The sequence below is a fragment of the Mollisia scopiformis genome, assembly GCF_001500285.1.
Source record: "Mollisia scopiformis unplaced genomic scaffold LY89scaffold_1, whole genome shotgun sequence".
NCBI lineage: Eukaryota > Fungi > Ascomycota > Leotiomycetes > Helotiales > Mollisiaceae > Mollisia > Mollisia scopiformis.
In genome coordinates this window covers 341,091-355,330 of record NW_017263581.1, presented here as the reverse complement: position 1 = coordinate 355,330, position 14,240 = coordinate 341,091, and the positions used below count along the sequence as shown (strand labels likewise).

Here is a 14,240-nt window from a genome sequence, read left to right as displayed (position 1 = left end):
CCCCCTCTCCCCTCCAAGAAAAACCGACAAAACCGACAAAACCAAAACCAAAATCGAAACCTTATTCCCCCACGAACTCTAATCCCCATCCTAGCCAGCATCTACCCGATATTTTCTCGTGCCAGAGGTGCTGTTAGCAGGTCACGTCACAATATACCTAGGTAGGTAGGTAAAGCTGGGTAAAGCTGGGTGCTAGGAGTGGGAGTCGGGGGGGAAAGCAGGGCGGAGAAAGGGGATATCCGATTCTTTTGTTTCCGTGAGCCTGGTCCATTTGGGGCCGGAAAAGGAGGGTGGGTATTTTCCGGCTTTTGATAAGGTGAGATAGTAAATAAGATGGAGAGGTGAGAGGGGCATGAGAGGAAAGTGAGGTATCGTGAAGCATCATTGTGAAGAAGGGCAGATGTTTTCTGTGTGTAAGAAAGAGATTGGGGGGTGTATTCGTATGTATTCATTTGTATTCGTATATATTCATATTTTTCATTTCTGATTTCATGTTTCTTTTCACATCCAATCTTTCCTCCACCTCCTTTGGCCTTCCCCCTAACCCCAATGCATATAAGGGTCCGTATATATAAACACAAATCTAAATCGAATCCCCTCCCTCCTCAAAATACCCGTACAAAACATGATATATACCATTTCCTCCCCAAAACGCCAACGAGTGCACTCTCGAAAGAGCGTATGCCGGTTAACACCAGCCAGTCAGATCCTATCCTATCCCATCCCATCCTTCCCAGTAACAAAAATCAAGAATGCTACCTGCCTGCCTGCCACCACCAAAGAAATGCAAGTCAAACGCACCAACCCAAGATATATACTATATAGAAAAAAAAAGAGGAAGAAACGCCTATACCCATAAAATATTGCAACGACAGTGAAGAATTATTGTGTGCAAAGAAGATAAAATCATAAAGCCCAAAATGTTTAAACCTCATCAAATCGACAAACATCCTTAAACTCAGGGTACTTATCCGCAAACGGCTTCTTCATCGACATGTGCGAAATATCACTCAGATGCCGATCCAGCGCCGGCGAGATGATAATCTGCCCATTCTCAAAAATCAACGCCTTCATAGGGTCATGCGGAAAGTTAACCGAGAGGTTCGACGCGTAGTCGTTCTGGAACTCAACGTTGTCGTACTTTCCTTGATTCTCGATGACTTTCTCACGGAATTTGCCCCAGGGAGGGAGGTCCATCCAGGCAGGATGCGGGACCATGAGTTGAGAGGGACGGGGAGCTTGCCATTCGTGGAGGCGTTGGTAGGTTTGGTAGTTTGGGGAGATTTGCCATTGTACGAAACGGTACATGCACATGAAGGAGGCAAGTTTCTCGGGAATGAGAGCGAAGCCACGATTTGAGAGAACGGCAGAGTAGCGTTCCATGACTTCGGTGAGGTTTGAGGGCCTTTTCTCGACAGGACCGGGTTGGTTGAAGAGAAGGTGGACGGATGGGAAGTTTGGTCCAATGAGTTCCTCGCCGGTGATTTCCGCGGTGATGGCCAGGTGGCGTTGAGAATGAATCACACTCATCATCAATTGGTCAACATACGTGACTGGGGTCTTCAGCTTGGTGGAAATCTGCCACGCGTATATTGATGGCTGATTTTGCCAGCATGTCGAATTACTGAAGCTGGTGTTGTACGAAGGATGACTCATCAAGTCATTGAAACCACTGTAAAAGTCAGTATACATATTCTGTAACATAAAATCGAAGGCTAGAAATGTGGTATCTAGGGAACAGACAATCAATAAATCAAGTACTCACGACCGTTGGAGGTCTGAAAACCGAGAGGGCTGGTTGAAAGCTGGGTGAAAGGGAGCCCATTGCGGAACCGGTTTCGTAAGACTCGTGCTCGTTTCGGGCTGGCCAAAAACTATGGGATCCTCCCAGATAGGAATCGCACTGGGCGTGTATAATGTCTGCGATGCTTCTTCGTCGTACGCCATTGTTGAATTCGTAGGAGGGTACATATGAGCCGGCACCGCCGTGCCCGCCGCCGTGGCCTCCTCCGTGGATGGGTACGTCACACTCGACACTGGGATCTCAGCATTCGTATTGTCTAGGGCCGGAATGGTAGGAGGAACTGACTGAGGCCATGTGCACGAGGCCGACTCCGGCATCCAATCCAACGTCACCTTTTGCGGTATCAACAACTCTTCTGGTATATCTGATATCGTCTGCGAAGGAGGAGTCGATGTATGGGAAGTGGAGATCTGAGCTCGCAGCTTCTCAACCTCGTCTTCCAACTCCTTGTTCCGCTTCAATACCCTTTCCATGCTCCCTGAGCGACTGCCTTGCTCTAACTCTTTGACTTTCCTCTCCAAGTTCTCAATGTGCTCCTTCGTCCGCTGACGGATGTTTCGTTGCGCCTCGCGATCATTGGCGCGCTTTCGTGCTAATTGGGCTTTGCTCAGATGTGTAACTGATCTCTTTCCTCCGCGAGAGCCTGCGCTAGTCAGAATGTGCCATGTAGAACCACAAGACGAGAATGCCATACCTTTCTTTCTGGGCTCCTCCTCCAAGGGCATTGGACTGTTGGAACTGGTGCTTGTCATTGTCTTGGTGGGCGTACTGGTTATGATAGTTACTGAATCATGACACAGCGGAGCTGGATGTTGGCGGTGGATGTTGACTGTTGACACGGGTGTCTGTGGTGATCGTGAAGAGGGACGTGCTATGAGGAAAGGGAGTGAAATATGGGGCAAGGAAAGGCGCGTGATGAGGCTTCTCGATAAGCGTTGCGGGGCCGGCAGAAGAATCTCGTGAAGTGTGGATATATATCTCTGGGGGGACGACGGGGTTCTATCGCTTTGATCTTGTATGAAGTGGCACACGGTGAGGTTTGCACATGTCGGAACATGAATCATGGACCCAGAGTAATGTTGACGGAATCGCACTTGGGTGTGGTCGAGCTTGGGTCGGACGGAGAAGGAAAGGCACGATTTGGGTGGTGAATCCTCGGGAAGATCAGCAGCCCAGCATTGGGGGGGGGGGGGCAACGACGAGGGTCGAGGAGAACCAACCAGGTTCCAGGGGCCAGGATGAAAGTCAGCAGCAGCAGTAGCAGTAGCAGTCGCAGTCGCAGTAGCAGCAACAACAACAACTGTGCAGAGCAATCAATCATACAGACAGAACAGTGCAGTGGCATGTAATGCAAACTGACTGGGAGTTAATGGCGGGTGGGAGAGGGCGGTTTTGGTTTTGGTTTTGGTTTTGGTGTTGGTCTTGGCGGTGATTCTGGCGGTCATCGGCGTCGGTGACAAGCTCCGGGATGGGTCCCAGGCCGGAACGGGAAAATATCTAAGCTGCAAGGGGATTAGAGCAATGGCAGCCAGACATGGACTAAGGGGAATAAAAAGAAGATCAAGGATGGGATGCCGTCGTTCGCCAGGATGTGCGCTCGAGATGCGGTGACCCTCGGTGACCATGCCATGCCATGTGGTTTGGTGGACTCTAGCGGGAGAGGGCTGAAATCGTCGATGGCGAGCGCTGGCCCTGTGTGTGGTGCTGAGCCGTTGCAGTAGTGAAGAGTTGAGTGCACGGAGGTTGGAGCAGGGAAAAGGGGGGTAAGGAAGAGATGGAGATGGACATTGGGTACGGTAGAGAAAGTGAGGCCCTCAGCAAGAACGAGGAAGACGAGGCAAGCAAGCAAGGCAAACGCCGCGCATCGTGAAGCGTCGTCTATTACAGTACGGAGCTGGCCAACTGGTATGGGCCCACTTCCTCTGATCCAGAACGGAGGATATACTGGATATACTCTACTCGGTAAGGAGGCCAGTGATGGTGGATACAGCAATGCGAGCGAGCGCAGCATATTCAAACGTGCGCATAGGGTGCATCATAATCTGCTTTCTCTCTCTCTCTCACGATGCGAAGTGTCTCCCAGAGTCCTAGTGAGGCTTGATCCTGCACCTGCACCTGCATAACGCTCTCCAGCTCGCCATCACTATCACTCCGAATACGACCTGTCTCTTTTCCTCTGTGCTCTCCTTCCCCGACCCGATCCCTCATTTCCATCGACGCTATTTATTGTCGGATAGCGCACCCTTCCATTCTGGGGTAAGCAGGCCAGAAGGAGGGGCATCTTGCATAAGCCACACCCAGCAGCAGGTGCGGCAAAGCGTTGCGCGTCGAGCCGTATAAATCATCCTGGATGATGGAGAGAAAAAACAAATCTCAGAAACACTTTTTCCCGCCGCAGCCCAAGAATCCGGAACCAACAGTTATGGCTGTCAAATTTCCGACGTTTCCCCATCGTCGGCCCGCTCATTGGCTGAGGGCATCCATCCATACCGTCCTGTGGTCGTTCTGCACCAATTTAGAGTTTGCGCTAGAGAAGTCGCAGGGGCAAGCGAGCGACGCAAGAAAGGCAAGGCGGGAGATCTTGCCCCCCCATTTCGACGCCTCACCTGTCCAATGAGGGTGCCAGAGTCTCGTGTTGGAAGACGGTGAACAAGAGGGGGGAGGGGACGGTGAGTCTCGTCAGGGGGCAGAATCATCCTGTTCTGACGACAACGATGGAGAAATGGAACCAGTCTTGATATTGCATGTGGATGGATGGCAGCCCCAGGGACTATCTGCCATCGACCGGGTGAAGACGCGATGTTCCACGTATGAAGAACACCTGCAGAATCATGCCAGACATCCATATTGGCATCGCCATGCAGCACCAATCATTTTCATGGTCGTGGTAATTGCTCTGCTGGCATCCAGGAAATCACCCCTCTTGAACATGCCTCCAGCGCATTGTGACGAGCGAGCCTTACTCGTGGGTCACTTCCTACCTCGATACTTTCGCCCGGGATGTCTTGACGATTCGCATTGTTCTTCGAATGTTTCGAGAAGGATCTGAGGGAAAGTAAACTTAGTTTAGGCTTGCACCACGTGGATTCAGGCCTGAAACCTCAAACACGACTTGCATCACTTGCCATGCTGAGCATTCTTACTCGGCATCAAGAGCTGTCGTTAGAGGAGAGCGGGATGGATCAAACTTGAGAATCGCAGCAATAAGGTTCAATTTCGAAGCGAAACCCGGTGATCGAACACCCGTAGAAGAGCCAGCAGTTGTTTCGAATCTGAAGAGAGTTTGCATATTCCAGAATGAGGCATCTAACGAAAAGTTGGCAGTGCGTGCGTGCGTGCGTGCTGTTTCGACCCAGGATATTGTCGAATTGCCAGACGCAGGCATCTCAGCCCTTGATAGCCGTTGCCAACCTTCTTTGCGAATCACTCCTCTACTCAGGTCCTGGGCGCGAGACAGTTCGACCAGTAGCGCCAAGAGAGAGCCGATGAATAGATTGGGCAGTTTCATCTGAAGCTGTGTTGTTGTTGTAGAAACACGTCAATGCCACCTGCATGCATGGGCAACCCCCCATCTGCGAAGGATATACTTTCATCCCGTGAGAGTCACCGTCTTTTCTGACCAACCCCATCACTTCATGCCTCACCGTCAGATCCCGGGCGTATGTCATTCCCAGATGAACAGCATTCCACACCCTCTTCGTCGAAACCGGTACAAACTAAGATGCTGGTCCTGATGTCAAGAAGTCGTGTGTATCTGATTCATCCCTGTTCACTCGGCCGGCTGCCGAAGTCAAACCACCACCGTCGTGCTTACTAACTTCGACACGAGTCTAACAGAATTGCCGCCGCTGCCCCATAATTGGTGTAGGCGCTTAACGCGCGATGTGAGGGTGTTCTGGCAGAGCGTGCAGATCGCGAACAAGCCGACACAAGATATCAAAGCAAGTGCCTTGTTTCTGGCCATTCGATCTCGAGGTCTCGGGAGGGCCGACGATGGGTTGAAAGAAGAGACATGGCCTGGGACAATGGAGGAATGGAGGCGATCTTTATGCCACGTCCTCGCTGAAAATTCATGGCGAAGAAATTTTTGCGTCCCATCAGAACCCGATCTTGCTCAACGCTCAACAAAGGTTGATGGAAGAGCCGCATACAGAGCGGAACGGAGGGGCTCCACCGCATAAGCTCTTATCCGAGAAGCTCCTTGATAGGGGGTGAGACCAACGACGGCTTGCGGAAAGTCTCCGTTGGTGGGATCGTAGGCACGAATTTTAGAGTTCACCTGCTGCGTATTTTCAATACTTAGGAGCAGCAACTTCATTTCCGGGAGGAATGAAGTTTCCGACGATTATTGGTTGCTCATCGAGTTTATCGAATGTCCAGAAAGTTTATCGAAAATCCATGTCTGTGCACACCGCCACAGATGGGCGAATGGGACGAGAGACAGCTCCTCAATATCCCGAACTGCATGTGGCTCAGGCCCCGATGTTAAGTATTGGGCTTCGGGGATTGGGCCACCGTGCCGACGTGCTCGCCTCGAGGCTACCGTTTCCGATGGGCCGGTGTCAGCCTTCGTCGAAATCGCCAATAAGTGTTGAGGGAACAGCAACCAGCAACCAGCAAAGACAAAAAGCAGGCCGTCCAATGCCAAGACCGTCATTAGGAAACTGATAGTGTGAGTGAGTAAAATATGCAGCAATCTTGGTGCGCAAGTGGGAACGGTCGTCGGCTCGATAACGATAAGAAAACAGTATTATTGCGACTATCGACTTTGATGGATTTGATAGTGTGGATGGACTGTTTGGTATGGGTGATTTTCTTTCAATAGAGTCCAACCCCAAAGCGGGACCACGAGCGAGCGAGCAAACGAGCGAAAAGGGGAGGAACACTCAAGTCAAGTGTGGCTTCTCGCTTCAGCTATCCCTTCGGTCCTACTTGAGAATTCCAACCAGCCTGCCAGATCTGTTTACAAGGAAGCTCTTTCCATATTCCATTACCACACACCGTCCTCGCGCTTCGATGACCCCATCCGACGAGAAAACTGTGCAATCTGGCTTAGTTCTGACTACCTATACCTATCCTTCAATGCCCTCCCTTCTACCCCGCAATCAACTTCTTGCAATTCTCAGGCGCTCACTCCCAGCCTTCTTCACTTCAAACGCATTTCGATCCTCATGATCAACATTATAATTATCCCGTCTCTGATGCACCCTCAAATATACCTACTTGGTTGTTAGAGCTAGATCTCGACACGAGAGCAACGCACAGCCATGATGAACCTTAATCTGAACCACAGACATGGTCTTGCGGGCGACTCGCGCTATATGTTGATCGATGAATATCAACCTGACTCGCGTCCCTCGTTCTTCATCCTGGCGAGGATTCACGACGAACGGTTTCTTCATACGATGTTCGTGTCCCCCAGACGACGGTTCTCAATGCCGAAGCATAATCTCCACTGAGCCGGCACTCTCGATACAGTACCCTGTTTCGCGTTTCCCATTACCCACTTCCCCAGGACCCTCGAAAGGCAATCATCGTATGATTTTGAGTGTCAACATTACGAACACCTTCTATTCTCATATGTTCAAACCCCGTCCTTTCAATCATAGCTGTGCACTCAATCGTCCTCTGTCCCCGAAGGCGCACCGAATCCCGAACCAAAGCCCAATATCTAAAACGAGCCTGAACATCACAATCACCCCGCATCGCAAACCGTCGTTCGCAAGGCATGCAAGGTTGCAACGAGCTAACCCCCACCAGACCCGAGCACGGAGTGAAGTAAAGCAACGCATGCGCATCCCGATCCCGATTGCAAGTCACTGTATTCTGATCGGGTAGGACTATCATATCCCCTCCCTGATTCCTTGAGTCCAGTGACCCAAACCACAACTGCGCCTGCAAGGTACTTTGCCTCAGCACACACAATCTCTCCTTCGGGCCATCCGTAGCCCGAGACCCCATCTTTTAAACTTTCCTAGTTCCCGTCTCAAGAACACATCAACCAAACACAGCACACTTAATTCCGCTGCTCCTCTTGACCGTCGAGGATCCTGGGCTATCATGCCAGCCCAAACCTTCTCTCCCGTCTCCCGAACTTCAGCCATGTACCGGCGCATGGCTGAAAGTTAGCTGGATGTCAGACTTACTCTCGTCCCTGAGTATTATTCTTGAGCATTGACAAGTGGAGAGTCGCATCAGCATAAAGTCGTACATAAGGTTGAACTCTCTTTTTGCTTCAAGTGGATTGAATTCTTGTTTCTCTTTACCGCCCTATCCTCATTTTCATCTCAATATTTGCCTACTATCCGAGTTATGCGCAACATCTAGTTTCAAGATTTCACAATCCGGTTCTACCTTTTTTCTAGAATACTCTTCTAGAAGCTTTGTACCTTACGTATCTCGTGACCAACTTTCTCCTAACCATTGGGCACCATTGCAGACCCTTCATCATCATCATTAATTGCCTGTCACTCACTCAACCTCACATCTCCCCCACGATGCCGATCCATCTATCCTCTTCTACCCGCTTTTTTGCTCGCTCCCTTCCTGCCTCCCGTCCTGCGTGCAGATGACGTGCGTCAAGCCGCAGGATCTCTTCTCCCTGTTTGGTAACACGTCAACTTGCCTGTACACGGTGAAATGAGTAAGTATCAATACCCTCACTTCTATGGACCCAAACTCGCTCACACCAACAGAGTGAAGGTTCGTTTCACCTCACCGCTCTATTTACCTCATCTTTTTCACATGTGATCGCATTCGGAAGCTTAACTTCACACCACCGTCACCCTCATACCAAGAACTCTATCCCGACGTTTCACCGCTCACCTTACTCGAGCCCTACATGCAAAAGACCAGGTGACTACAATTCTGCTATCTCTTTATCCACGATCGCCTTTACCGCTACAATTACTTCACTCCATACATCCCACGCAACACCAGAATAAGGTTCGGTCCTCCCACCTCGATCCAAGTTCTCGGAGCCAAGGGTCCTGTACTTACTCGTTCGTTCACTTCAACGGGTATATCCTCCCTCCTCCTTGCAGGAAGACAAAGAATGGGGGAACAAAGTTTGGGGTTTTCACGTGCTGTATATCTCATCCCACGCTGATCTGATAACGATCATCCGACCTCCTTCCATCCCACTCTCCTTACCTTCGGCCAGGGAATGATATCCAGCAAAGAAAGAGAGTTCAAAGTGGCGAAAACGAAAGTCCATGACATAGGAAACATCACAAGAGGGGTACCGCGTCCCTACTTGTCCGAAACCTTGTCAAAGATTATCTTGATAATTTTAATAGCTTTGAGAGCTTTAAACAATGGCTTTGTATCTATCACGTGCCGTTAGTTTAGTAAGAAAAAAAGTTTTGGTGAAAAAAAAAAAGAAAATTATATTGTAACAGCGATCCATTCATCATGTCCCCTCCTACTATTCTAGTTTCGGGCATATCGATACCGCGGACCCGGACATAACCCCTTTCCCACCCATCCACACACACTTGCTTCGCAATTAGAACAACCTAATCGCCATTTAAGTTTCATTATTAAGCGTAGTGGAAATACGATACAGGAGCTTCCACACACAAACACACTTGCTTACCTAGGAATTAGAACAACTTAATCGCCATTTAAGTTTCATTATTAAGCCTAGTGAAAATTCGATACAGGAGCTTTTTCTCCGCTCTGCTCCTATTCGCAATTTAGATTTGCTCTTCTAGACGTCAACCTCCATTACACAAAATCAATCATCTCCCAGCCCATCGCATCCCTAAAGCTGGAGAAAAGGGGGGGGGAAAAAGAAAAAAGAAAAAAGAAAAAAAAATCCCAATACCCTCTTCGAGCTAGACCTATACAAACAGACATCAAAAGCCTAGGCCACCACCACACCACACCTCATCCATTCCAGACCTCTTTCGAAAAATTCCACGTGGCGTTGCAACGCCTCAATCTTTCCTCACGAACGAGGGGTGGCGTATTGGAAATGAGCCGTGAGGACCGAGCGACTCTGAAGAAAAAGAAATTATAAAACAGACTGCGAGCCCCACATTATGTATGTCTCACACTCCGTCTCCAGGTCTCAGAGTAATTTCTGCTTTTGCTGTGCCGCTTTGCGGGGCGCGGAGTTCTTGATTAGGTGGGACCGAATGGGGGAGGGATGAGCAGGTGATGTGAAGTGAAGAAAGGGAAGGAGTTGAGGTGATGTGATGGGGAAATAATCGGACGATTCATTAACGCTATACAATAACACACTCTCTACTCATTCAATTCCAAGCAATACACAAACACAACCAGCCAACGCCAGAAAACAGCCATGATCGTAACCATGACCTGGCGCCGCAACTCCGCCGTCGTGAATAAGAACGTAAATCATACAATCAATCCAGCAATACCTCTCCTCGTCCATATTCTACGATTGTCCATTCGTCGTAATCCGCGGACTTCTTCTCCTCCCCGTGCTCTGAACCTGTTGTAATGCCGCGACATTCGGGTTCACGTTCTCTCTTCCTTCCAATGCAACGACGCTCTTCTTGTGCTTCAACACTGGCAGCTTTCCACCACCCGTCGCTGATATACTGCGTTTGAATAGTGGCACTTGCGTTCCAGTCATCTCGATATCTGCTGGGCTTGAGTTGGATCCGGTGTTTGCGTTGGCGTCTACCTCTCTCAGGCCAGTGCTTCCGCTTGTTGTTGGTCTTTGTTCTTCAAGTGGTGATGCGCGAAGAGTTCCGGGGCCGAGAGATTGAGAGAATAGGCGGCGAGCAGGTTGTTCGGCATCGTTGAAAACGACTGGGACCATGCAACTCATGCTTTTACTTGGGCTCTTTCTCGGACTTGCTGGTTTGCGCATTGCAGCTAGTAAATTCTCGTGTGCATCTGTTCTGGGCAGATTGGTCGGATAGGAGTATTGAGTCTTCTGAGGTGTTTCGCCAGTAGGTTGATATTCTGCGAGCATGGTAGAGGCAATATTCTCTCGCAGCTGGGTGAGAGGCTCGCGAAGGACAGAGTCGAGAGGTGTGAGGTTCTCTTGGAGTAGAGATGTCTTGGTCGACATCTCCTCTCCGAGGTCACGGACTCGTTCATATGTCGACGTGAAGTGCGAGCCGATGTTGTTATATGAGGATTTGACAGTGCTCGAAAGACTCTGGAGTGATTGGACGTGACTATCGTGATGCTGGCCATTTTGAGATTGAGCACGCGTTACAAAATCGTCGAGGGCACGCATTTGGATGTCAATATCTTTCATCTGCTCGTCCACAATTCGAACTGTCTCTGCATGAACCGATTTTGTGGTCAGTTGAAGAGATGAGTTGTGCTTGTTAGCAGCCTGTAAAATTGTCAGTCAACGATCTGCATGGTATGGACAAAGCAATATATCTCACCACCCAGTCCTCCTTCAACTTGCTCTTCAAAGTCTCGCGTGATCGGAGTACCTCTTCAACAAGTGTTCCTTCTTTCTCATTCCATGCATCCATACCCTCGTTGTACTGAATTCGAGATGTCTCGAAGCTATCCTTCGAAGCCAGTACGTCTTTGCGGACTTCTTCGATTTTGGATCCTAGACGTGCGTCTTGAGCCTCACCTTGGGTGTTGACCAAATTTGTGATTTGCAACAATAGATTTTGACGGTCTGCTGCTGCTTGCTCACGTTCTTCTCGAAGAACTTCGTCCAATCGACTAGAAGCAGCAACATTCGATTGCATAGCAAGCTCACTGGCAGTATTCAGCTGCTGGCGTAAAGAATCTGCTTCAGCCTTCTGTGCGTTGACATGCTTGAGAAGGTCTTCAAAAAGTGTCTTGAAGTCTCGGCCTAGTGAGCTGTAAGAAGTGTGGAGCTGAAATTGTTAGTACGAATAGGTCGTTCTTGCGTCTTGAGCCTTACCTGAGTGTGGAAAGCTCCCAATTCACTGATCACTTCCGCCGATATGCGCTCTGCTGCTGCCGAGAGTCCTTGGAGTCCTTCTCCAACTCGAGTTTTAACATCCTCCCGTAGGGTCTTGATTTCCTCGAGCACAGCATCCATTTCTTTCTTGGCCGTGACAGTCTGCTCAGAAACTTCCTTCTCGGATCCTTCAAAAGCAGAAACGTTCTCATCGAGGAATGCCTGGGTGGAAGCCAGTTTACCAAGTTCACCAGCAACAAATGACTGCATCCGTTCAGAGACAGCTTCCATCAGTTCTTGTTGCTGAGAACGGAATTGATCAACACGGCTTTCAACTAAGCTCGTCACTTCGGCTACCTGAGCTTGCGAGAGTCCCCAAGTATTCCGATTCAAAGACTGCAAGTCGGATTTCCTCTTATTCTTTGCATGAAGTCCACTAACATCGTTGACGGTCTTGCCAATAGTCGAAAGAAGTTGATCTCCAACTTCCACAAGCTGCTCCTCAGTCTGTTGATGTGCTCTTCGTAGCATGTTCTCCTCAGCCAAGTTTTGTCGCGTGTTGGTGAGAACGAACTCGGTCTGCTCAAGAACACCTTTTGTCTCATCAAGGACGGTTTTCGTGCTCTCGTTATCCTTCTTAAGGATCATGAAATTGGACGTCAGAGAATACAACTCTTGGACCTTGTTCCGCAGATTGATCTCCATGGTCTCTATTTTGGCTGCCTGCTCCTCACTGAGAATCCTCCGAGACTCACTTTCCAAGGTCATCTCTTCATAGTTTTCGTTTGTGAGATAGACACCATTTCGTTGCCGGGTTGCAATGAGTTCGCTCTTCAGTCTCTCAATCTCGAATGTGAATTCCTTCAGTAAAGTCTTCTTATTTATCATCTGGTTCATTTGAGGCTTATTGCGAATGTTCTTTGCTCTGAATGCGTAGTCTAGTGTCGAGATCGTCTCCTCAAGATTGCTCTTCGCTGGAGACACGGTTGCAATGATGCATGTCTTCGTTCTGCCACCAAGCGAGTCTTGAAGCAGTCGAGTGAGTTTCGATTCTCGATATGGAATGTGCATACTTCGATCAACAAGAGCGTTGATGACACGGCCAAGCGTCAATAAACTTCGATTGATCAGCCCAGCTTCAGCAGCTCGTTTGTTTTCTGCTCCACTTCGCTGGATATTTTCGCTGCCTGCCAAATCCACAAGATTGAGCTTTCCAGCACTAACATAGTCTTCACCATTCTCTGCAGTCCTCTTGATGTAGGCTGTGACCGTGAAAACTGTGTGACTTCGACTACTGAGGTCATTGCATTTCGTCGCAGCAACTTGACGCTTGTGACTTCCATGCTGTAATAATTTAACACCGTCGGTGGCGGTTTTGATATGGCACTCTTCCATGCCTTGGACAATAGTAGTGGCATGACCCTTTGTATTCTTCTCATCGTAGATCTTGAGTTTGGCATTGTCGTCTGGAGATATCAAATCGCGAAGCTCTTCGTTGTAGAGCTCGATGAAAGAGCACTTCACAGATGATTCTGCATCATCGATATCGAGTTTTCGGAATAGCGAGTGCAATACCCTGGGTATTATGCCTGCTGCATCTGAAAGTATTCCAAAGGTATCATTCATGTCACCAGACATCGTATATGTTTTTCCAGTCCCCGTTTGCCCATATGCAAAGATTGTGCAGTTGTATCCAGCGAGCATCTATAAATGTCAATACAACATTTCTAGCAAGAGAGTTACTCTTCCTACCTCGTCCAGCATTGGTGTGACAACGTCATCATATATCATCGCTTGATCTGCAGCCGATGAAAAGACCTTGTCAAAGTGGTATGTCTTGTTGCTGAGCGCGCTTGGTCCCATGGAAAGCTCCAGACTCTTTACTTTTACTCCTTCTGTTGACAATACCACGCCACTATTCTCCCGAACTTCGCGCTCATTCCTTCCTCTGCATCGCACCACGACATTGATATTCGTCTCCTCGTCATCGTGCTCGAAGTCTCGTTCTTTTCTCTTCGTTCCTCCTGCTGTTGTGGCTACCGACACCACAGATTCTGCTGGTGATATTGCGCCTGATCGATCATGTCGAGATGAAGGTGCTACTGAGTGTGATCTAGCCGCAGCGACCGAAGGTCTTGGTGGTGGGCGCATGCTTGTCTTTCTTAATGGCACAGCCGGCCGTGGGAGTCCTCCTGCCATGCGATTGTAGAGATGTTGTTGATTGATTGTTAAGTTTTGGTGGAGTGCGACAACTCATACGCGTTGTATCGATTGAATACACGTGTCGCCTAAAAAGTGTTGACTTTGTATAAAGTCGTGTCAAATCCCCCAAAGTTTCGCAGTCATTAATGATAAAGCAGGAAGCGCATTTGTTTTCGAGAGAAATCGGTATCGTTGAAGTTGTTGATCCCTTCGCTGCTTCCCGGTACGAATTTCCAGCGGAGCCGTTCTGGTGCATTGGCCCAGCAACCATGCCCCTCCAACTTGCGCGGCGGCTCTTCAGCAGCCTGACCTCATCAAGCCCCAACCCCAGCACTCCCATACCTCGCAGAACAGAGG

At 49.2% G+C, this 14,240-nt stretch overlaps 4 protein-coding genes across 4 annotated transcripts; all 4 read right to left on the bottom strand.

Moving 5' to 3' along the window:
* Nucleotides 1–924: 924 nt before the first annotated feature.
* LY89DRAFT_692724 (uncharacterized protein) lies at nucleotides 925–2,556 on the bottom strand (the record flags this gene model as incomplete). The annotated part of the gene is made up of 3 exons (XM_018216587.1): nucleotides 925–1,672; nucleotides 1,766–2,447; nucleotides 2,499–2,556. 3 exons carry the CDS (start codon nucleotides 2,554–2,556, stop codon nucleotides 925–927), a joined length of 1,488 nt encoding a protein of 495 aa, XP_018078151.1.
* A 677-nt stretch (nucleotides 2,557–3,233) lies between these two features.
* Nucleotides 3,234–4,170, bottom strand: LY89DRAFT_3168 (uncharacterized protein). Its single transcript, XM_018206679.1, has one exon. The coding sequence runs from the start codon at nucleotides 3,813–3,815 to the stop codon at nucleotides 3,318–3,320; it is 498 nt and encodes a 165-aa protein (XP_018078150.1). The 5' UTR covers nucleotides 3,816–4,170; the 3' UTR covers nucleotides 3,234–3,317.
* A 773-nt stretch (nucleotides 4,171–4,943) lies between these two features.
* LY89DRAFT_712796 (uncharacterized protein) lies at nucleotides 4,944–6,246 on the bottom strand (the record flags this gene model as incomplete). Its single annotated transcript, XM_018218002.1, has 3 exons — nucleotides 5,619–6,246; nucleotides 5,392–5,520; nucleotides 4,944–5,318 (listed from the first exon to the last, which is right to left on the bottom strand). Exons 1-3 carry the CDS (start codon nucleotides 5,766–5,768, stop codon nucleotides 4,944–4,946), a joined length of 654 nt encoding a protein of 217 aa, XP_018078149.1. The 5' UTR covers nucleotides 5,769–6,246.
* A 3,765-nt stretch (nucleotides 6,247–10,011) lies between these two features.
* LY89DRAFT_633487 (kinesin-domain-containing protein) lies at nucleotides 10,012–14,071 on the bottom strand. The gene is made up of 4 exons (XM_018211344.1): nucleotides 13,434–14,071; nucleotides 11,682–13,385; nucleotides 11,182–11,634; nucleotides 10,012–11,126 (listed from the first exon to the last, which is right to left on the bottom strand). The coding sequence occupies exons 1-4, from the start codon at nucleotides 13,878–13,880 to the stop codon at nucleotides 10,209–10,211; spliced, it is 3,522 nt and encodes a 1,173-aa protein (XP_018078148.1). The 5' UTR covers nucleotides 13,881–14,071; the 3' UTR covers nucleotides 10,012–10,208.
* Nucleotides 14,072–14,240: the final 169 nt, after the last annotated feature.

Bases quoted from the DNA above. Each gene is read 5' to 3' on its own strand.
- LY89DRAFT_3168 (XM_018206679.1), bottom strand. From the start codon at position 3,815: ATGCTGCGCTCGCTCGCATTGCTGTATCCACCATCACTGGCCTCCTTA.
- LY89DRAFT_633487 (XM_018211344.1), bottom strand. From the start codon at position 13,880: ATGGCAGGAGGACTCCCACGGCCGGCTGTGCCATTAAGAAAGACAAGC. The intron at 13,386-13,433 runs GTAGGAAGAGTA...TGACATTTATAG, and splicing joins TCACACCAATGCTGGACGAG to ATGCTCGCTGGATACAACTG. The intron at 11,635-11,681 runs GTAAGGCTCAAG...TAACAATTTCAG, and splicing joins TGGGAGCTTTCCACACTCAG to CTCCACACTTCTTACAGCTC.